At 36.9% G+C, this 24,779-nt stretch overlaps 1 protein-coding gene across 8 annotated transcripts in view; it reads right to left on the reverse strand.

Moving 5' to 3' along the window:
• The window catches only part of ADGRB3 (adhesion G protein-coupled receptor B3), a 465,849-nt gene that overhangs the window by 206,226 nt on the left and 234,844 nt on the right, over positions 1-24,779 (reverse strand). For all 8 annotated transcript variants that reach the window (XM_040057981.2, XM_058419650.1, XM_058419651.1 and 5 more), the window contains one exon: positions 22,858-22,966. In XM_040057981.2, coding sequence (XP_039913915.1) covers positions 22,858-22,966 — 109 coding nt within the window. The remainder of the gene's footprint in view (positions 1-22,857; positions 22,967-24,779) is intronic.

The raw sequence follows: 24,779 nt of genomic DNA on the forward strand, positions 1-24,779 counted from the left end.
TAAGCCAAACACAGTATGGGGCAACCTCGAAAGACCCAGCAATGGGGCAAACAGAACAATGTATAGATTGTCTCCTGGACAGCAAAACAATGAGCATTATCTTATATGTAAAACGCTGTTAACCATTCATATGCAAGAACTCACAACATAACCTCATGTGGTGCAACTTCATTAACATAATTACACCCATAATTCCGTTATTCTCACCATAACCTAACAAGATATTTCCCTTCCTAGCATCTCGTTTCCCATGACCTCAGATTGATGCCAACTTCACTGTCAATCAGGGCTAACCTGCTCCCGGTCCCTGGTCACCCAATTCCCACAGGATGCACTTAATAACAACCCAGATTTTTTTTTTCTGCTACTTACATAACAACAACATCAACAACAACAACAACAACAAAAAACCCAAACACCACACAACAACAATAATAATAATAATAAAATAAAAAAATCATAGGCAGCAGGCAAGTGTTTTCTTTTGGCTGTGTGTATTTTTGTTGCTCAGTACCAAATTCTGTATTTGAGGAAAAACTCATGAAGTATCACATATGCATATGCAGTCTCACAAGAGATTTCTGATTGCACATTCATCCTGTTAACTTTGTTCCAGGTATGGAAATAAAATCTAAAAATTAAAAGTTCAAACAATAATTAGACCATTAAAATTTGTTGTTATAGACAATAAATATTTCTTAAAAAAAATTATGGAAAAATATTAAAGCTTATTCTCTGAGAAAGCTAGTGCAGGGAAATAGCTATAGCATCATAGAATTTCTGTATGTTCCAGGTACTACTCCTGCATGTTCCCTGGGAGCAGGGGTGGGGGGAATGCAAGCTTAGCAATTTTGTAATTTTTCATCATTTTTACCATTTAATAATTAGTAATGCACACTGTAAGTTTAATATGGCTATTTGAAGATAGAAAATGTGAAATGTAAAGAACAAAATCAATCTGCGAATCTGAATGACAAGTTTGAAGAAAACCCAGTTGAAGTAATGAAAATGTAAACAGCTCTTTTACGAGCGGATAGAAGAAAATGTACTCTCATGATAAATGGAATACTTCCTGAAATATGCGTTAATTTAGAAAAAATGCTTTAAACATACAGTAGGAAACTGTACTTCATTAATTAGAAGACAACTCCACCTTCTGGGTGTTATTTTGAAGAAGATGAAGATACGAGCAGCCAAACAGACCCAGAGCCACATCAAAGGTACTCTGTTTCTGAAGGAGCTTTATTTGTTTCCATTCCTCTTAGTATTACTGCGCATGCATGCTACCAAAACTATGGTCTCAGGCAGCCTCTCCTGCCTTGTCATAAAATACTTCTTAGCGAAAACAAAGACTTGGCATAAAGCAAGACAGAAGATGGAGACTGATGCAGGAGATAAAATGAGCTGGCATTTAAGTGCATGAGTTTTAATTTACAGACATAAAGATGAAAACCATGGGCAATACTGAGGGGACAAGGTCACCTACAACATCATTTTAGACTGACTGAGAAGGTAAGGTGCAGAAGCCAAGCATTTTTCAGTCACTAAGGTGACTTGATGAAGTGTCTGTGCTGACGATTATAGCTGATAACAAGAGCCAAGAGAGTGAGACTGAAGGCAATGGTAAGGTTGTGAGCTCAGAAGGTGGAAATGAGGATGAAGAAGAGAAGCAAGAAAGAAAAGCTGAGACTGAGAGATCATTTACATGTTTATTTACCAAGCTAACTCATGCTTAGATATACAGCAAAAACTATTAAAGAAATATGGGGAGGACTTTACAGAGGACAAGAGATCAGTAAGGAGGAAAACAGATATGAAACATTAGCAAGGAATTGATAAAAATATTCTATGAACATTACATTGCTTGGGGTGATGTAGAGCAGAGTAGAATGATTGCTTCCCAGAAGCAGTAAATTGAAGCAAAGAAGAGATGGCTATTGTTTTACCTCTAGGGAAATGATAACTAAACCTATTGTTCAGAAATCTATAAAGATGTGAACTAAGTTATTCAGGATATTGAAAGATGTTGTAAGAAGTAAATTCACAGACATGGAGATAGGAAATTTGATGTAGAAAAGCCACACATGGAGGGAAAAAATAAATAATGGGAATCAATATATGCTTTTAATCACAGCTTTTTGTAGCAAACTGAAACCAGATCTCTACTATATTTTATTTCTGAACAGCTTTTTCATAATCATAAGAATGGCATTGTGAAGAACTTTCAGATAACACTAGGAGAAAATTAAAACTGAGAGAACTGTAAATTACTCTGGCATAGAAATGCAGAGATGACTAGTATGAAAGCAGCTAGTGAATCCTGAAGAAGAAAGATCAATTAAAAGCCATATCCTGCAAAAAAGTGGATATGGAGGAAATGCTTGCAGCTACCTCCTGTTTTTACAGCAATCCACCAGGAATGTGTAAGTTTCTCCATTTTCCTTTCCAGAAGCAGAAGACAGTGCTTTCTTTACACTTCAGCTCCATTAAGGTTGAGAAATTAGACAGATAAGATCCTCAAAAAGCTCAAGTCTTTAATTATGTTTACTAACCAAATTAGTCCTCTCTTAATATGCATCTGCAGTTGCTTTCTATTTTAAAACCTGTCCAAGTTAGAGAAAGACTTACTGGTCTAGCATTGCTTGCTTAGCATACTGAGTTTATATTTTGAGCACTTGAGGTAGAAAGATCTACAGGCAACTAGGTCCCCCTCTGAACATGAGGCCCCCATATGAAGGCATTATAAACCTTTCTTACCTTGGATGAGAATGTCCACTAGGATTCAAGGCTATTGCCAGCAAAATTTACCCAGGAGGAAAGGAAGACCAACCCCCTATTTGAATATTCATTTGATAACTGGCATAATATATAAATCAAGGGTTCAGAAGGAAGGCAAGCGTGTTTAATTTATCTCAGATAACTGTGAGATGTCTCAAATGAGTGCTTTACTAAATTCTTGACTCTGGTAATTCAGGACACAGAATTTAGTCACAAGCTTAGCATTTTCTGGTCAGCGTCAGACATTCTATAGTGGCTATCTACCATTCTGAGTTTTGCATTCAAAATAATGCCCAAGTTGTGCACCGTACAAGTGCATCCCCATTACACACACACACACACACACACCCACACACCCACACCTACACACCCCCTAAAATTTAAGCTTCAGGTACTCAAAATCAGTTGTGAATTTATGCAACTTTGTAGCTTAGATCAAACTACAGTGAAAAGGGCTGTGAGAAGTGGGCGCGCACAGCCCCTTCACTCAGGAGCTGCACTCAAGCTGAATCTGCTGTGGCTGTGCACGGCTATGTATTTTGGTTTTCTGAACCTTGACCTGCGGATTCCAGTTCAAGATTTAATGACCTTGGACCTACCTTACCACTATGGGCTTTCCTGGAAAGCAGAACCACTGAACCAGATCCTGACCCTGATGCTCTGACTTCTTGGCTTGATGTCAGATCTGCCAGATATGGAATATTAGCTGGGTCTGGCTACCATCACAGACCTTCTCTGCTCTTCTTGTTTGGATGCTGTGGGGCCTCACCTTTGCCAGTGAGGCCAGAGTGTACCCCCTGCTGTCTCCGGTTTTCTTTTACAGAGCAGCCTACTCCCGCTTCCCCCTGAACTCAGCAGCTAATAAGCATATGCTGGAACACTAAATGCCTTCTGGACAGGCTTGAGCAGAGTCACACAGAAAATATGAAACAGAATTGTTAGGAACAGAGATCTCCTGTCTCACAGGAGTCTCACAATTTCATGTTGAGACCATGATTTTAACCTACCTCGCAGGAGTTCATAACTAGGTCTTTGTATTCTGGAGGCATGCCTAATTCATCTTGAATATTCTCCATGAAGGACATTAACTGGATTAAGATTTGCTTAAGGGATTATAAAAGGTTGTCCTGGGGCACTGTGAAATATAATTGTCAGGATAATGCACACATGCTTTACTTAGATTGTTTACATCATGATGGTGGAACAAAGCCCAGTACCTCACTGGGACATATAGACGCTATCCAATCTAAGTAGTAAGTAATACTAATTAGACTGAGTTTGATTTACTTGTTCACATTGTTGAATTCTAAATTAACTTTAATAACTTGGGAGAAATATCTCAGTGTTATTATGGTCATTTCAATAGAACAACCGCACAATGAGGAGATGCTTAAAGAAAGATCTAACTAGAAAATTTGGCCTATAAAGAATGACAGAGCTTGGTTATTATGAGCTGTTATAACGCAATCACATGAATCACTGTGGCATGTGGACCTTGTGCTCAGCTCTTGTTATCTAATTCTGGTCATCCTATCTCCAGCATCCCCAGCTTCTTCGCTCTCACTTCCCCCAAATGAGAGGCTTTCTCGTTTATCAAAAGCTGTGGGAGTAGGAACCAAAAAAGATCCAAGCATCCAAGAAAGAAATGGAAACAAACAGTCAACTAATCAGCTAAGTCAGATGTTACACCATTACTGTTTCCCTTGTCAGAATTCAGGTGTCTTACATTTTCATTCATTTTGAGTGCAGTTGACAGAGAAAGACAGAGATGCCTCATCAGGATTGCTTACGTTGCCTTCTCAGGGATTTAAAAAATCATCTGAATTTTGATGCACAGTGAGCTTAAACTGAATACAGGAATACCAGATTAACCCTTGCTTGTACTGATGACTACATAAAATGCACATTATTACTGACTTCAATGCCAAAATTAAAACATAGAATATGGTCAAAATAATAAACTCAAGACGACATTATACCTGCATCAGAGAGGCTTCTAAGTCTTAAAAAGGGTCTCTTTGGATTCAGACCAAATCATCAGATGCCTTCAGCATGCCTTTGGTTTTGCTTTTACATGCAGTAGAGAATGACAACTTTGGACAGTTAATGTGTAGAAAGTACTGTGATTAAGGAAACATCTCAGGTTTCCCTGAGGCATGACAGAAACAGTCACAAGGAGCTGCCATTGCGCCTGGCTCCATGACACTTGCATTCCTAACACAGGCACTGGATGGGCCTCTGCTCTCTCTCTGGCACTATATTCTACCTGCAACCTATTTTTTGTTACAGTTATTTCAATACAAATTTGGGGTTTATTGCTATTGTTCTTTCTTCAGTTTCTTGTTCTGTTCATTGCAGTATGTTTATGAAATATTTATTCAGAATAGGAATCACCCAAACTGAAACTATACTGCTTCACTGAACTATCCCTTATTTCCTGGAAATATTGCCTGTAGGTAGAAGCTCTGTAAAGTTAAAATGTGATTCTACATTGTGCAATATTCCAGAAAACACAATTATACCTATGAGCTAAAGTGGAAAGGAAGAGTTTGTGTACGTTATTACATAAAAAATCATGGCGATTTTTTTTTAAAAGCAGTATCATGAACATGAAATATGGAAATAAGAAGCAGGGATAGAATTTTTGTTTTCTATTGATCAACAGTTTTTGCAACCCACCAACACAACAAAATGGCTACAATTAATTTCCAGTAACTGAAAGTCCTAACAAAGAGTGACTGAATGTATATGCCAGAGAAGCTATAAATTTCAGTGAAAATGTTTGCAAATTATTTAAAAAAAAAAAAAAAATCTATATATTTAGTCTTTCAGAATTATTCAGTGTCAAGTATTCTACACCTGAGCCCGGTTCTGCTATTACTGCCATGTCTTATTGTGGGTAACTGTAATTTTCTCCACAGCTGTATCTAGGAGATAGCCAAAAAAAAAAAAAATCCAAAAGATTTCTTGCCTTCCAATAGTATTTGTATTATAATCTGTAGTCAAGATGGCTTTCCTACTACAAATCATACCCTGGAGAACCGGACAATCGAAACATGCAACTTATATGTGGTGCTTCTTCCCCACCATATCCTGATTATAGCATTGTTACCCAACAAACAGTATTTCACAGGAGTCTGGAAAGAAAATTGCTTTTTTCCCCCCTTTAGTTATTTTCCTGTCTTTGCACTGTGTTATTTTTTCAGTACTATTGCTTTTATAGAATATTTTATATGTAATAAATGGGTTTTCTGTCTCTAATCCCAAAACATCTAAATGGTGCTTTATTGGAAACTAAACTGACTGCACTCTAGTGGCAAACATTCATAATAAAATTTCCAAACTGAAGAAAAACCAAACAAAGTTAGAGGTCAGTGTAAGGATGCTCAGTTATTGGATAATATTTCAAAACAGTCCCTTTCTTTCCAGAAGCACAGATGTGGTCAGCATAATCTGGACCAATCTTAATGTGAACTGCAGCTATTAATGAAGTCTTTATGATTAAAATATCTGTTTTACAGTTATAATAAGTCTATTGCAAAGGGACGTTTGCATTGCAGTGAACCATTTTCAAAAGGTGCTCAAAGTCATCATTCAGTGCATGTGCTGAGAAAACATACTGGTTTCAGTGCTTGGAGAAAGAACCGAATTGGACCCAGAATAATTTTTTTCCCCAAAACTTACACAGTCACATCTGCAAGAGGGGTCAGAAGGAGGATCCAGAGAATGACAGGCCTGTCAGCTTGACCTCCACATCAGGTAAGGTCTTGACTGAGCAGATCCTTTTGAGTGCCAACATGCGGCATATGCTGGACAATAGGGGACCTGGATGAACCAGAATGGGTTGAGGAAAGACATGTTCTGCTTGACTGGTTACCGTCTATAAAAAGGTGACCTGCTTAGTGGATAAAGCAAAGGCTGTGGATGTTGTCTACCTAGACTTTAGAAAAGCCATTGGCACTGTCAAGCCCTGGCATTCTCTTGGAGAAGCTGGCAGCCCATGGCTGGGACAGGGGCACTCTTCACAGGGTTAAAAACTGTCTGAGTAGCCAGACACAGAGAGTGGTGGTGAATGAATTCACATCTAGCCAGCAGCCAATCACTAGTGGAGTTCCCCAGGGCTCAGCACTGGGGTCAGTCCTGTTTAATGTCTTTACCCATGATCTGGGTGAGGGAATCGAGTGCACCTTCAGCCAGTTTGCAGCTGATACTAAGTTGGGTGTGACTGTTGGAAGCTGGAGAGTAGGAAGGCTCTCCAGAGTGATCTGGACAATCTGGATTCATGGGCAGATTAGAATGGTATGGAGTTCAATAAGACAAAGTGCAAAGTCCCGTACTTTGGTCACAACAATCCTATGCAGTGCTAAAGGCTGGGGGCAGAGTGGCTGAAAATCTGATCTGTGGAAAATGGCCTTGGGGTGCTGGACAACAGCGGCTGAACATGAGCCAGTGTTCGCGGGTGGCCAAGAAGGCCAATGCCATCCTGGCCTCTATCAGCAACAGTGTGGCCAGCAGGACCAGGGAAGTGACTCTCCTTCTTGTCTTTGCACCACTGGGGCTGCACCTCGAGTGCTGTGTTCAGTTCTGGGCCCCTCACTGCAGGAGGAACATCGAGGTGCTGCAGGGAGTCCAGAGCAGGGTAATGTCACTGGGGAAGGGTCTGGAGGACACTGCTTATAATGAGTGGCTGAGGGAGCTCAGAGTGTTTAGCCTGGGTTGGAGACCTTATCACTCTTTACAACTGCCTGAGCTATACTGGCTGTACTGGCTGTAGCCAGGTGAGGGTCATTATCATCTCTTAAGTAACAAGTTAAAAGACAAGAGGAGGTGGCCTCAAGTTATGCTGGGGGAAGCTTAGGTTATATATTAGGAAAAAAAATCGAATGAAAGGGTTCCGAAGCTCTGGAACATTCTGCCCAGGGAAGTGGTGGAGTCCGCATCCCTGGACTTGAAGACATGTAGATGTGGCACTTAGAGACATAGTTTAGTGGTGAACATGGTGATGTTATGTTAATGGTTGGAATCAATGATCTTACAGGTCTTTTCTAACATAAACATTTCTATGGTTCTATACATATTAAACATAGACCTGATGAGAATTTAGTAGAAGTGACAAAACAAGTAAAATCAATAAAGGGAAACAGCTCATTTAAGCACATTAATAGGAATAAACAAGTTTTATTATTCAACACAGGTATAAAATATTGGGAATTATAGACAAGCTAGGATAAGAGGGGAATGGAAACCTTTAAATAAAATCTGCAAATATGTTTTAATAAGCAAATACTTGGGCTTTTTAATGATGGTGCACTACATTCATGGAGTATGAAATATTATGCCTTCTCTCACTTCTAGCTCTTTCTGCAACAGATCAATTCAACATGCATCCAAATGATTGAACTAAGAACAAAGAAACCTCACTTGAATAGTAACTTTACTTTGTTTTTCTTATTCCTGGGAAAATCCTAGCCACCAACTACAGAATAATTTTCTCCTTCAGTCCAAACTTCAATATATTATTAAATGGATCTGAATGGAAAAAAAAAAAAAAAAATAAAAATCTACCCATTTATATACTTCTGCTAAATGAAACTATTTCAACATGAAAGATTAAGACAACAATATAAATACTAAGTCCTAATGTTCTGTACCACCAAGACGTTCAAATGCTGAGAAGAGACAAAATAGCATTTTGGTAATTTAACAATTTCTAGCTTGTTAGATGGCCTGTGGTAATTGTCTAACACAGCTGTGGGGTAACATAACTTTAAGATTTTTTAGAGGAAGGTCCAGCTATATTTCCATGATGCACTAAATAAAAGAAAAAAAAAAAAAAGGAAAAAAAAAAGGTGCAAGTTAAAAAATCTCATTTCATGACCAGGGATAGTTAGAAAAGACTTTAAACATTTCTAAAACCACTGACAGTGCAGATTAATATTGAGTGACAAGTAAAATCTGGGGAGACCAGCTAGTGGTATCAATACAAATTTTATCTATAGGGAAAAAAGCCTTTGAAAATGTGCATGTAGCTCTCTAGACAGAGACTCTGTCAAACCATGAAAAAAAAGCTCATGAGTATGGGCCTGACATTTTGAAGTTTGAAAAGATTTTGGCCTGCTAGCAGTGCCAACTATTTCCCAAGGGAAAAGTTCTTGAGAAAGCCTCTTCTCAAAACAATCTTGGCAAAACAACCATCTTTCCCAAAACAATCTTTCTCCAGGTGGTGTTTTGCTGTTTCTCTAGTTTCACCAATGTGATTAGAGAGGTGTCACTCCTGTTCACCAATTATGTTAAGTCTGTATTGGAACACCTTATAAAAGGTGGCAAGAATTAGACAGTAAAGCCTTCTATACTATTTGCCTTCTGCAATACTTGGAGTCTTTTGTCTTTCTTTTGTGTCTGTTAGAAAATGTAAAGAATAACAAAATTATGAACAGAAGAAAACATTCTAACAAATGCCTACAAGAAACAATTACCAAATTCCTACACATTTACTTGCCTGCCCATTTTCCCATCTTTGAAACAAAATTCTTAAATGCATTAAGTACATTCAAAGAACCAACACATATACTCAGCAGACTACATCAAATATCTTGTCAAATGAAATAAAACCAGTATATAAACATAAACACTTCAAAATCCTCTGAGCTTTGCTGTTGAATACTATTTTTAAGTAGAAGTGGTCTCATATTTGAATGTCTTGCCCTATTGATGGCAGTCTCTATGACTTAGCTTTATGAGAGTTTTGGGTATGTAAAATTTTAACTTCTGAAAATTATTTCTAAGTACAGCCACAAATGTAAAATAGATGATGCAGTATAAAATCACCAGCCATGTCTTCCAGTAGTGGAGCTATTCATCCAAGAAACAGGTATAAGTTCAATTTGGCAAAGTTAAATGACATTCATTTTGCAGAAATTAACTATTCTTTGTGCATTGTTGACTGTGAACGGAGACCATTATTTTTCATTGCCTAGATAGTAATGCAATTTTCAAAGCTAAATGAGCATTAAAAACATTCATTCCATGCTTCTGCAATGAACAATCTAAGATACCTAATGGCAAAACGAGACATTCCCTTTAATCTTTATGAACATATTATATTCCCTTGAGATTAAAATGAGAAAGGAGGGAATAAGCTTACTGTATTTTTGATATGTTTCTCTCACAAACAGAAGTCTTGTGTGAGCAGATGCAGCAGCCTGCCTGCCTGCTAGTCCCTGAAGATCCAATCATCATGATGACTGTCCCACAGTTTCTTCCCCTTGGGCAGGCCAGTCTCTTTTCATTCCTCTGCTTTATTAGAGATGAGATTTTGATGCCAATATAGGGAAGAAATATGTTTCACCAAGGGGCACAATTCATACACATATGAATGGGTTTCCAAGTATTTGCCTTTGATATCAGCTCACATTCTAGTTATGCTCCTCTACAATAGGACCCCAGACAGGATTTTCTGGAGAAGTGACTGTACTAATATACTGTTTTCCCATAGGTGTTCTTGAAATCTATCTTATTTCAAAATACTTGACTACTGAGTAACAGAAGACAGCATGAGACCATATGATTTTACTTGCAGTGTGTTACAAAAAACAGCCTATAGCTAACCCTGCTATCAATTAAAGTAACTGGCGACCAAAGTGGAACATCTTGTATGTTAGAAAAAAAAATCCACAAAATAATAGTCATTAAATAACAGCATAAGCATTGATCCACAGATTATATGAAAAATCATTCAAGCAATGAGATCAAATGTATTTTCTAGAAGACCATTTCCCAATCTATACTAATAGCAAATTTGCAGAATAATGCTGCCTAGGGCTGATTACACCTCTCCATGATTGTAGAGATTGTTTGTTTAAACAAAAAAAGAAAAACAATCACAACAATATCAAGCTATTTGGCACCACTGTGGGTGATATACGTATTTGTACATGCATCTAGTGCATTGGAACACTGCAGGCCACAGAACTGTACCACGCATTTTGAGCGAGGAAAGGTTTTTTTCTCTGTCTCCTTACCACTGTAATGGAGACTTAGAGCATGGAAAAAACCCAAAACTTAAAAGGTGTACTCATATGTAGCAGAATGAACCTCTGATTTTTATCACAACTCCTATCAAAGATTCTTTATTTCTGCCTTCAGAAAGAACAACAAATGGGATCCTAAAACTCATACCTGAAGTCAAAGGACAGAAAAACACCAAAAAAAGGATGAACTTACAGGTTCAGAAATCATGAGGCACAAAAAATACACTAGAACTTTCAGATTCTGTTCATGATTTTAGCCCGCCCAGTACATGGACCCTTTGGGATGTCCTGAACCTTACTGACACTCAGATCTGTTGGCATTTTACAATCTGACCTTAACAGAATGGCAGAGATATATGCAGTACCTTTGGTCTATATACTGAAGTCCAACTCTCCATATTAAAAAAAAGAAATAAAAAAGTTACACTTACAGAAACACAATTACTCAGAATTGTATCTGCATATGTTTACATGGCTTTGAAGCTTGACCTCAATATCTGACAGTCTCACTGCCAAAATAATTATTACCATAAAAATACTTTTCTCTGATATTATTAGTGCACTAACACCCTCATGAAACTGACTTGAAAAATGAAGTATTTCTATCCAGTTTGTAACCTCAGTTGTTATGCTACCTTCAGGATATGCATGAGGAAGGTTTTTACCACTATTTGGAATTGAAATCTACAGTCATCACCTAGGAAATGATACTTTTTCAATACAGCAAGCTTATTTGTCTAATGTTGTGGATCTAAGTTTTTGCCCTCCTTTTTCTCTTTGCTTTATTGATTGTTTTTTGATTGGTTGGTTGTTTTACTAGTTTATTTAGATATTTTTTGTTGCTGTTTCTATTGGGGGGTTAATTACTTTTTGAGGGGGTGAGGGCAGGGGTTGTTGTAGTTTTATTGTTTACTTGTTTGGTTTTTTTTTTTTTGTTTGTTTGTTTGTTTGTTTTTGTTTTTCTTGTTTTTCCTTTCCTCACCCTCGAAATAACAGAAAATGAATAAGAACTTTGGCAGTATGCCATATCATTACCTTGGTATAAACCATGTTCACTCGTTATTCACAATGGAGCTTTGGGTAATAGACCTGTTTCTGACACAGAGAAGTATTAGGCACAGCTAATAGCTGGCTTTATTCCTGTTTTAACTGACTTATAATTTTGGGGGGTTTACTTTAATTCTATTTAATTTTCCTTCTTGCATTTTCAGTAGTGAGTGAGTAACAAAGTGCTGTAGAAATCATTAAAAGTGGGGCCGAACTTTGCTATTTGTAGGACTTAGCCACACCATCCCTAGCTGATGTACTATCAGATGGTGGCTGGACACTCTTGTGGAAACTCTTCCAGGGCCAAAAAATCCCAGAATGAGTGTCTTGGATTATGTAACCTAAAAATGTGTATTCTATTTCATCTGTTGAAAGCTGGTTTTTGGGAGATATTTTATCCTTCTTACTCCAGGGGGGAGGGAGGCAGATGCCTTCTGATAATGGCCCAGCCATTAAATCCAGGTGGAACAGTGTTTCTTTTCTCTTTCAACACCCCTCCATCCTCCAGGGGGACATCTTATGATACTGGGCCATTAGGGCTCACCAATGACATGACACATTCCATCATCCCATTGTGAGCTGCTCCACCCAGTGTGGGAGGAGCCAGCTGTTCCCAGCTTGATAAAAACTGGGACGGAAGAACACAAGGTATCTGATTTGTCCACTGGATTTCTGGAGGAAGACTGGACCCACCTTGCCATCACTGGACTTTCTACAGGACCATCTCTACTCCACAGAACCACTTCTGTTACTCCAGGAGAACTTATTTGGACTCCTTCCAACACCCTGATCACCAGGGTGCTCGGTTGTATCCCTCCCTGACTCTGTCAGGGTTTTCCAGGATTTTTGTTTGCTACCTTGCTTGTGGTTTTTTTTTTTGTTTTTTTTTTTTTTTTAATATTCCTAGTAAAGAACTGTTACTCTTATTTGCATACCTTTGCCTGAAAGCCCCTAATTGCAAAGTTATAATAGTTTGGAGGGAAGGGGGTTTACATTCTCAATTCCAAGGGAGGCTCTAGCTTTCCTTGGCAGACAACTGTCTTTAAAAATCCAGACAACGAGTCATCAATCTGTGCAGAATTGCATCTTGCTATTGGTCTGTGGTACGCCTGTCTAAGAAAGGACTGTATTGTTTGGAATATCTTGACACTACACTTCATTGAACGTGATTGTTACTACTTGGCACTACCTTACTATGAAACGAACTCTCTTGGGTGTGCATCGACTCTATTACTGCATTAATGTCAAATTACCAGCGTGGATGCTTAATTTCTATCCCCTTAAGCCTCATTCTACCTGGAAATTGATGGAAGTCACCCAAAGTTCCACCTGTCTGAGGCAAAGGAGTGAATAAGGTCAGGTATTTAATTTCTGAAGGCCAATAGTTAAATGCACCAGTTAAAAAATGGCCTGTCATGCAAATTGATTCTTTAGAAAACAACAGCTTTTAACTGCTCATTTGAAGAAACAATGATTCAGAAAGGAGTTTACAGAGGTAGAAATTTAGAAATTATATAACAATATGAGCTACAGAAATATTGTAAAAAGGAATTTCCACAAATGGGCTGTAGATACTACTTTCCGTTTCAGTTGGTGGCATTTTTTTTAATGAGACAAAAGCCTGTATATGTCGGCAGTTTTTATAGCTTCCATTTGTTTAGAATATTTTACTCCACTTAATACAAGGCAGAGAAGGGAAACACTTTCAATTATTCTAGTCTCCTACAGCACCCACTTGAAAATACTGAATGTTTAATTTATTTAGCTTTATCTTTAAGGTTACTTAATAAACTCTATATGGAAAACTAACCATGGAATTACAATTATTACTAAGAGTATAGCTAGGGAATCAAGTTAGATTTTTATCCACATTTGTGAAGACTGTTTGATAAAGATTCATATAGACATTCCCTTGATATTTGGAATTTTCAATCTTAAGTAATGGAGAGCTGTATTTTCTCAGGATCATTTAGTATGCAGGTTTAGAATAGAGAGAAAAAAATCTACTCTTTTATGCACTGTTCACAGCAAGTTTTCAGGAAACGTGAATCATTTAATAAGCTTATTTTATACTGAGAAAGAAATGGGAGCTCTCAAGCATTTACTTCAGGCATTAAGTCAGATGCTGCAATGAGCTAGACCTTCAAAGTGTACATGAAGTCTTTCTCCTTTAATCAGCAGAGAAAGCTTGAGTCTTCTGAAAGCCAACATATTGATCTGATCAAGGAATTGCTGAAACTGCTGCAAAGGAAATGATATGAATATATACAGAGCAGAAGTATGTAAGAGTATAAAAATATTGCAATTGACCTTTCTCTGTAGTTTCCCTATTCTTTTACCTATTTTTTCTCTTCTGGAAGCCTTTAGCTATGGATTATTACATATGGTTTGTGCAAGTAAAGAATACAGAAACAGGAGAGTGACACTGGCAGTGTGTAAGTCCTAGGACTTGAAGAGACTTTTTTGAGAACTGAAAAAAAGAAAAAATTGATAGGTGTTCACATAAGCAGAGCATCTGCGCAACCAACAGCATAGAGGTTTGGAGCAGGAAAGATTGATGAGCTACATCTGAGTGTGACACAAAGAGGATGAGAACCAAGAGCCAAATCCATGAATGAAAAGAATATGTGGCAGAAGATGGAACTTAGAACTTCTCTGACCACCACGTTTGCAATCCAAGAACAAGAGTGCAACTAACTGCACCACAGGATAAGGAGAAAAACATTAATTCTGCCTATGAGGACAATTTTCTCACCTGGCCTATTCCCTGAATGACTCCTTGACAATATTTGGGTAGGTGCCACAAATTAAACAGTGTGGACAGATGTAGGACCATTCAAAATGCAGAAGCCTGCATTTTGTCCTCTTTGACTCATATTTATAAACATAGTCATAAAAGCCAGACTCCTCCCTAAAATGGGAACATGATAGGCACTGGCTTTTTTGGGCTATTTTGAGATGAAATAGAATCAGGCAAAAGTCTATGTAGAAAAATTATGTAATAAAATACAAGAATTTTTTTTACCTAATTGTTGATTACTTTGACATGTAGTTTATTTGTTATTCAAAAGAGAATATGATTTAAAGCGGACTTTTTTTTAATATCTACTAGGAATGTATTTCATTGCAAAACCATGCAAGTGCCACTTTATTTTTCCCTTGTGAGAATTTGTTCCTTACAAAAACTGCCCATAAGTATATTAATAATTATAGAAGTATTTACATATGAAGTATGACACGCTACAAGGAGTGATTCCTGTTTACCTTTTTAAAGTAACAAGTACAATTACCACAGTTACTTAATGGTGAAATTTTCCTTTGTGAACATATGTTGTGCTCTGGAATAACTTGATGGAAACAGGAGAGAAATCTGAATGGCTTTTTGGAGCCACTCTACAGGATCTGAATTTTTATTTTTCTGGTAGGTGCAATTTTATTTCTATTAGAATAAAATGTTGAAATATCTGCAGCTGAACTTTTATTAACTATAAATACCTGTCTTTAAAATCCACACTGTGCTTTAGCACTACATAGACTCAGAACAAGAAGTAATTTAATTACAAATTAATTCTGAGTATCTGTGTATAAATTTATTGAAATACTTATTTCCTGGCTGAAAATTTTAGACATTTTCTTTATACCTTTGTACCAGTTAATAACAAGGCTCTGTCTTTTTTTTTTTCCTGTTTTCTTTCAAAATTTTAAATAAATTCAGTCTCTCGGTACATTTTAGGCCAGTATGACATTTGTGCTATGTGAGTCAGAGGATCTTGAGTGCTGCATTGAAGACATACATCATTAATTCTAATACAAAAAAGATAAGCCGACTAAGGCAGACACCATTCAGATAAATAAACAAAACATACAATGTGAAGAAGTATCTAGAAAGTATAAACGGGATTTACAATTTACAAGATGTAAAAATCTTACCTCGGGATAAGGTGAATGAACCCACAATAACAGACAGAAATTCAGCTTGCTTATTTTCTAGCATTCCCAAAGCTCAGCATGTGTACCATTGCTACTGTCTTATAGCTAGTGTAGGTAAAATTTCCAAAAGCTCCTTTGGTCACAAACATTTCTAAGTGTCTCTAGCTAGAACTGGAAAATTTTAAGATACACTCCATATGCCTGCAGATTGTTTAGTGTTTTTCTAAAATTTCATGGTCATAAACATGGAATGGGAGATGGAAGGCGTAACAATAAAGTTTGCAAAGAAAGGAGGCAATGGACACTTTCAAAATATTTTCTGCTGTATGGCATCATAGGCTGTCTGTAAAGGCAGAAATCAGACTTTGTTTCCTGTCAATGTTTAGAAAACTTATGTAAGCAGCTCAGTTTCAAGTTTTAAATGAAATGTTAATTACTATACTAAATCAGATTACTCATTGGAGTACCAGTGTCACAGCAGCCATTTTAAAGTTGAGAGATAACAGGTTGTTAGTTAAAAGTTGATTTATGCATGGAAATATGGTTTACACCTCTTCATGTTTTCATAAATTGTTATAGCTAGCTGCATTTGTGGTGCAGACATACATGTACTTGGTTTTATTTTGGCTTCATGCTTATTCAGAATTAAATGTGCTACAATAGAGTTAGGTATCTTCATTCTTTCCCGTGAGCAAGATTAAACAGAGATGTCAGCCTAGTTTCACTTTGTATTCACTTTTCAGTTGTGTACATTCAGTCCCTTTTAACAATCTGTTCTCAAATATCTATTCCAATAATTCCAACTCTCAATCTGATTTTTGATTATTCTTTATTTATTCTTCATTATTTTGTTTTGGTTTTTTGATCATTCAGCTCTGAAACTGTCTGTGTTCACAGGTTTTATTGACTCACAAAAAACCACTCCTCTTTGCTTTAGATGACATCAATCATTGAAACATGAGCTAGTCACTAGGCTGCTTTTACAGCCAGTGGCAGAACTTCCACAAGGAAACCCATGCCCTTATTTTAGATGTCTGAGATGATATGAGTTGCTCTCCTGAGCAGTACCCCTCTGACTTTAAAGGAAGCTTAGGGTGACTTTGGCAAATTTTGTGATGTTTAGAGTAAGTAAAACGAATCCAAGTCATATAATCTCAATTGAAAAGTGTTGCACATGATAGCTACTAAAAACTAAAAAAAATCTGTATTTTCTTTAGACTGTTAGTTTTGCACACTAACACTATTATTTTCTCTGAATGGCTTGATCCACTCTCTCTTAAATGCTCTGTCAAAACTGAATTTAATATGCCAGTGTATATCCTCTCCTTTTAATTTTGCTGTGTCACCTAGAAATCTTCAATCTTTCCTGCCTTTGACTAGTCTAAGTTACTTTGTGATATCTGCAGCTTTTATAAAACTACTGACCATTGAAACATCAGTATTCATAAAATGAGCATTAACAGAAAGTGGCTTTTCACACACTGAGAATTCTCATTTGTTTTTTCCTTTCAGTTCTAAATAACATCCATGACAACATATTGCTCTTCAAGATTATTTGTTTTTCCATTAATATCATCTAAGAGCTATAACCTTGACTTTTGACAATAGAATGTCTTTTAATGTATTTTTTGGCTGCTGTTCTTCAGGAAACCTATTTGACTACACCGGGAAAATTTTCCCTTACAAAAAAGAACCTAAAGCTGCCATAGAAATATGCATACCCTAATACTACTCTCTATTTCCAGTTCCACATTCCACCTGTATCTTTTAAGGTAGCTATGCTTGTGGAACTCCAATCTTCCAGTTAGAAATTTTCATTTCAAGTAAAGGTTGAATATTTCTTCATAGCAGTTCACCCACCTCTTATCACATGTCTTCAAAACTTTTAATGGTTCGCTGTGATGAGAACTCAAATCAACCAAAGCACTGAGATGATCTGCTCAGGTCTTTAGCGCTCAAAGAAAAATTCAAAGGGCTATTAAAAGCCAAGCTTAATTCTTCAATCTAAAATCAGGAACTCATCTTTTAAAACAGACAAAACCAAAAGCTGTTGATTAACAGAAAATGGTAACATGGTTTAAAAGCTTTTGTCTCACTCCATTCTGAAGCTTACTTCACACTATCATTTTTGTGTGCCTGCTCAGCTGGTCTGGAGGAGGAGGAGGTGGAAGAAGGAGCATAAAACAGAGCAGGATGAGGAAGGAGGCTTCTACCTCCTATCAGAGGCTTTTATTTCACCTAATCATTTCTTAAAGGAACATAATACAGAGACCAATGATAAAAGATATACCATCTGTCCCGACTATGCATGAACAAAGAAAATTGTTGCTTTTACATTTGTTAAGTTTTTCGTAGTATGTTTGCTATCTTTGAGAGGAAAGCTAAAAGGAGAGGGCCTTGCTTTAATGGAAATGCATTTGAATTGACTGAGCTTCCTCAATAACCCAATAAAGTGAAGATATTGGATTATCTGGATTTGAAACCAGTCTTTGATGTTTTGTTCAGAAGAAATGAAAAATTTGCGTTAAAAGCTATCACAATGAAAAGTTTAACAGGGGCATGGCAAAGTCCTTTTGGTTTTCTTTGCTATTTTCAAAGGTATTATAATGTGACTTATGATAGCCTACTGTATAGTTAATGTAACTTCCATCACTTCCCATTTGTCATGGATTGAGAATGAGCAGTGGAAAGTCAGACACAGCTGTTGTGTAGTAACTTTTTAAGTCACAACTACTTGTTTCCGTGTCTTGAAAGAAAGAGAAAATAAAATCCCCTCTGTGAAAGATCTCAGAGGATTAGCATATCTGTGAAACACAATTAGGTGGTCACATTTTATATCAACTACCATTCAATTAGAAATGTCATTCAATTAGCAATTAACTTGTAAATTAGTAGAAGGAAACCAAGAACTAACTGCATTACTGTGAAAATTATAACAAAATTGGAATTTTTTTTCTCTGACGAGAAGTAGTTCACATATAGTTCATATTTAGTTCATATTTGGAATAATTTTTCTGAGCTTTAAAGTGATTTGAAAATGAAAACATCACAAAAAGCATTTAAAGTATGTGGAGATGTTGAGAGAATATTTTATGGTAAATAACTATTGATTAAACAGGACCCCTGTCAGCCTCACATCTGCGCCTGGAAACCTCATAGAAACTATTCTAAGGCAAATGGAGGACAGGGTGCTGATTAAAAACAGCAACACAGCTTTACCTTGGGCAAATCCTGCCCAACCAACTAAGTGGTCTTCTGGGATGCATCAGTGGACAGGGGAAGAGCTATGGATACCCTCTGGACTTCTGTAAAACCTTTGACATAGTCCCAACAACACACATCTCTCCAAACTGGAGTGTCACCCTGGTTTTTCTGAGTTTTTTAAAGCCTTTTGATTGTTCATAAGAAGGAGTCAGTCTCTTTAGCTTCTGTACAATATTAGGAGCAGTTTCTGCCTTTTCTAACACATGTAACATAAACAAATCCTTTGTTTTTCATTCCCTGTCCTTTGTTTGCATATTTCTAACCTGAAAACAACTGTAACTGACAATTGGTCTGGCCATTCGGCTGGGAGGTGATGACTCCAGAAGCCAATCCACAACCAGACTCACAAATGTATAAAAAGTAAGAAATAAACAGGCAGAGAGGCTCTTGGCCTTGGCTCAGCCTTGGGCTCTCTCAGAGGAACATCTCTGCCCTGCAAATCTCTCGTCTCCGTGTGGTTGCTTTACGTGTCGTGATCACACTGGAGAGAGAAGGATTTGTTGGGGGGGACGCTGACTGATTAGAATTTGGTTGGTCACATCCAGAGGGTAGCAGTTCACGGCTCAGTATCCTGATGGACAATGATGACAAGTAGTGTCCCTCAGGAGTTTGTGATGGGACAAGTACTGTTTAACATCTTCATCAATGACAAAGGTATCAAATGCATTCCCAACAAGTCTGTAGAAGGCACCGAGCTGAGTGGTGTAGTTCACACACCTGAACGATGGGATGCTCATCCAGAGGGACCTGGAAAAGGTCAAGAATGGGAACCTCAAGAGGTTCAATTAGTTAGTCCAAGTTCAAGGTCCTGCACCTGGGTTGCTGCTACCCAACCCCTGGCATCAACACAGGCTGAGGGGATGAACTGATTGAGAACAGCACTGAGGAGAAGGACGTGGGGATACTGGGGAGGGGTGGGGGGGGGTGGTGGGTCAAAAGCTAGAGCTGAACTGGCAATGTGTGCTTGCAGTCCAGAAAGCCAATTGTATCCTGAGCTGCATCAAAAGCATAAGGGCCAGCAGAGTGGGGGAGGTGATCCTGCCCCTTGACTCTGGTGAGACCCCACCTGAGTGCTGCATCAAGTTCTAGGGTCCCCAGCGCAGGAAGGAAATGAATCTGAGTGAGTCCAGGTGAGGGTCAGAAGAGTGATCAGGGGGCTGGAGCACTGTTGTTATGGAGAGAGTTGGGGTTCTTCAGCCTGGAGAAGAGAGGGCTTCAGGTAAACCTTACTGCAGCCCTTCACTATCTAAAGGGGGCCTATAAGAAAGATGAACAAACTTTTTAGCATGGGCTGTTGCAATTGGACAAGGGGCAATGGTTTTAACCTAAACAGGATAAATTTAGACTAAATATAAGAAAAAGGCTTTTACAATAAGGATGGGTAAACACTGAAACAGGTTTCCAAGAGAGGTCGTAGAAGACAGTCCATCCCTGGCAACATTCAGGGTCAGATGGGATGGGGCTCTGAGCAAACTGAGTGAGTTGAAAATATATCTTCTAACCCAAATTGTTCTATGATTTTATTCTATGAACTATTGGATTTTTCTGCTTCAAGATGAATACAGGTAAATTTGTGCCTCATTTATGCACAATATCTGCTTCCTGCATTTAATGTGTTTGTCGACTTAAAATAATATTGTTATAGATAAGACTTCACATATTTATAAACTCTTGTTGGTATAGAATAATTATTGCTGACCAGTCAAAAACTGCATAGTGTATTCTTTTCAGTTGAGTTCAACAAAAATATTCCCTAAAACCCAAGTACATAGGCAGTCAGACAGTTATGCCAATGCCCTGAGGACAACTACATGAAAACTGAGTTATTCCAGATACATTCCTTTCTTGTTAGTGAAAATAAGAAATTACTCCTGCTGATAACAGCCTGTCTCAGCATGTCACCTGAGCTCAAGTATTCTGATCAATGGTTTGCACTGCAGTGGCCCTGTTCTTTTTTGATGGCTGATTGAGCACAGGGAGGATTAACTCGTGCCCGTATATCAAGGCACAGAGTTAGGTAGTCAGATTAAACCTATAAATTCATTTTTAGTTTTCATCATTCATTTCTCATTTTTTTTCCTATTCCTTTGATGGTTTTACAGTTAAGAACAGACCTCCTGAGTACCTAAAAATATCTTATATGTGGGAAGAGGAAGATAATCAAAAGAAAGACTGTAAAGATTCTACAGTTATCCAAACCAGCCAGTGAACAACACAGTTTCTGATTCAATTGGAATGTTGTTCCTGTTTCCCATGTGAAGCCATGAATATGTAGAGACACAGATTATTTGAATGCATCTTCTTAATTTGAATGCATTTTCCTGTTTGATTTTTTTTTTCACATTTTTCAGAGGACAACATATTAGAATGTACTACAATGTGCCAAGCAGCATGGACTGTGCTCTTTAAATGAGCTTACCTTTTTATTTTGTCAGAAAAATGTCATGGAACAAACATTTCAGAAAAGATACTTTCCTTTATGAATTTGTGCAGGGTTTAGCATAATGAAAGACTGACAACTGGAAGAAGCTTAAGTGACATTACAGTGCAAATGGTAGTACTACAAAAATAATAAATCACTGGTTAAAACCCTACTGCAATGTTTTAAACATTTTAAGACTGCCAGAGTTCTTTTTGGGGAGTTCTTCGACTTGTCTCTAGTACAAGGTTGTGCCGTATAGGGACTTGTGTTTACAATCCTGTCATTCTGTAATATGAACTGGAGAACAATAATGAATATCTATTCTTGTAGAACAGCAAGCTAAATATTCAATATCAACAATCCAACATCTTCCCTGCTTTATTCCACCAACCAATTTCAAAATGACACTATTTTCTTAGTCATTCAGATGACTTGCTGAAGAATTGACTGACATATGTGCAGCAAGATGTTACCTTAAAATCTGAAAAAATGTACTGACACTAGAAGTTTTGCTATCAAACACATATTTTGGATTTATTCCTTACATACAACTTCCTATATACTTTCTTGGTACTATAAAAATGCAGCTATAACAAGTTTATTGAATAACAAAGGTACTAAACATAGACAAAATTATTATGGAATAGCTTTTAAAACTGTTTCTTTTAGTTCAGTTTTTTTAAAAATGCTTTCATGTTGCCACTTATTTATGACCACTAATAGATATAATTGAGTTGCCAGTCATTTTTATATTTTATGTTTGTTGTTACATGACTATTACCTGGCAACTCTCCAGTAGCAAAAACAAAGTTTGAAAAATAAATCTGAATAAAATTTTGAAACTGTTACACATAGAAAAACCAATGTGAGAAATTCCAGGTTTTAATTATTTTGGCAAACAATGTATATTTTTTAAAATTATAGTTTATCTATGCTTATTATTATCACACCATAACAGGTGCAAAGACTGTTCGTTGGGAGAATGGAATATTAAAAGACAATGTCAACAAAATAAACACTTCCCAAGCTATTAATTATATGAACATTATTTTAATTAGCAAAGTTTTATAAATTAGCATTTGAAATACTATGTATCCTGGAAACATCCTAATATGTACCAACAGTTCATAGTATTCTGGTGAGTATTTTCTTAACTTTGATTCTAAAACTTCGCATTTAGACCTTGAGATATGATTATGAAGAAATCCAACGTGTAAGACATTCTGCATGCACTAAGAGAGCAGATAACCAAGCAACAGATAATGTGGAGGAGGAGCAGCAGCCCAATCTGGATTGTGATAGAAACTGCAACTCTATTAGTACATACTTGGAACTTCTGATTTTCAATATGTCATAAATTTGATAGAAGAAATTTTTATTTCTTACCTACATTTCCAGTCATTAGGTATGAATTCTGAAAGTCCATCATTCCCATTCCAACAATGTGTATAAAATCTTCAATCACCTGCATTAACTCCACTGAGCCTGGATAGATCTAATAAAGGAAGGTCAGACATGATGTTTACTGTAATATCAAAATCTCTACAGCTGCAAATTCAAATAAAATCCAAATGCCATGAAAAGCAAATTGAGACATAATAGTCAAACAGCTCTTCCCATGTTTCAATACTAAACACTTTCTGTTACTGTAAAATAGCAATTTTGCTATTAAATCTCCATATAAACAGACACTATTTCCCATAAAGTTATATGAAATCAACTGTGTACTGGAACTGTGGAAAATGTTTCTGCTAAGTCACTGCATTTATCAAAAACTTAGTGGCCATTACTTTCATTAATGGTTAAAGCATTTCATATTACAGAATAACTCTAATTAAAATATTCTTCCTTCCTCTGAAGATAACTTCAGTAGCTTCAGAACTACTATTACAAACAGTTATGCAAATCTTATTGTGGCCTTGCCAGTATGACAATCTTTGTTGCATTAATCAACATGTAAGTTAAATTTCTACTGGTAGTACTATTTTTGTTGGAGTAGTAGAATCATAGAATATCAGAGGCTAGAAGGGGCAAGAGAAAATCATCTACTTCATCTCCCTGTGCAAAGCAAGATCAGCTGTAGAAAGTTGCCCAGGAACACATCCAGTTGGATTCTGAATGTCTCCCAGGAAGATGACCCCAGAGCTTGTCTGCAACACGTGTTCTAGCATTTGATCATTCCCACTGCTAAACAGTTTTTCTTATACATGAATGGTATTTTTTGTATTTTCATTTTTTCCCAAAATTAAAATATTTTTAATTGTTTTTTATTCTGGCAATGGACACCATTGAGACTTGGCTCAGTCTTCTTTTTTCCCCCTTTCAGGAACTTTTAATATTGTCATGTTTCCAAGTAAAATAGTGTCAACTATATCAGTCCATCCTTGCATATAGAATGCTTTAATCTCCTGAACAATTTAATGGTATTTTTCTGGGTTAATTCCATTTCTGGGTTCATTCCATTCCTTGTACTGAGGAGCCTAGAACTGGACAGAATAAACTAAAATAAATTGCAGTAGTCTTGGCATTGCTAGTGTAGCCTCTCAATATGGCTTTTAAAATGATAAAACCACATTTCCAAGAAATATAACTTATTTGCAAAACCGTAAGAAAAACATTTTCTTTAATATTTAACAATAATTGTTCATCAACAAAACAGCATTAGAGATCATAAAAGTTATTAATAAGAATAAAAGTTCTGTTCATATCACATATGTAAAAAAAAAATTCTTGGTTTTTATTGCCTGTTATGAACAAGAAAATTTTAAGTAACAGAGTATCTTGCAATAGAAAAATAATGGATGACCTGTTCATGGTGCTTTTATTTTCATATCAGTGAAATGTCCAAATTTCACTTTATAAGCAATATTCAACCCATTCTTTCCACTACTGGGACTGCAGACTCTAAAAAAAGCCTACAGAGACTATAAATTCCAGCATGTTGCACTCCATCTTCATCTTGCTCTATCTATCTAGATCCATAGTTGCTTGGTTCAGGATAGAGAATTTCACAAGGTGCTTTGTTTTCTACATGGATATTTTTACAAAAGGTAGGGCAGTAATACTGTTTTGAAGAAGAATTTGTTGTGACAATTATGATCCTAACAGGTTGCAAATGATGCTTCAGGTGACAGAGACTTAATGTCCATTTTCCTAATGATGAATTACTGAGGTTGTAAGTGTGGGTTTCACATCCACCTCATTCAAAGCATACACACTCACAGGCTATGAATTAAGGAAAAATTTCAGTGAGATTTTTTAATCCCTCATTCTTGCATATAAAATTGTATAGTAATAAGCTGCTGAGC

This window comes from Hirundo rustica, chromosome 3 (assembly GCF_015227805.2).
Source record: "Hirundo rustica isolate bHirRus1 chromosome 3, bHirRus1.pri.v3, whole genome shotgun sequence".
Taxonomy (NCBI): Eukaryota; Metazoa; Chordata; class Aves; order Passeriformes; family Hirundinidae; genus Hirundo; species Hirundo rustica.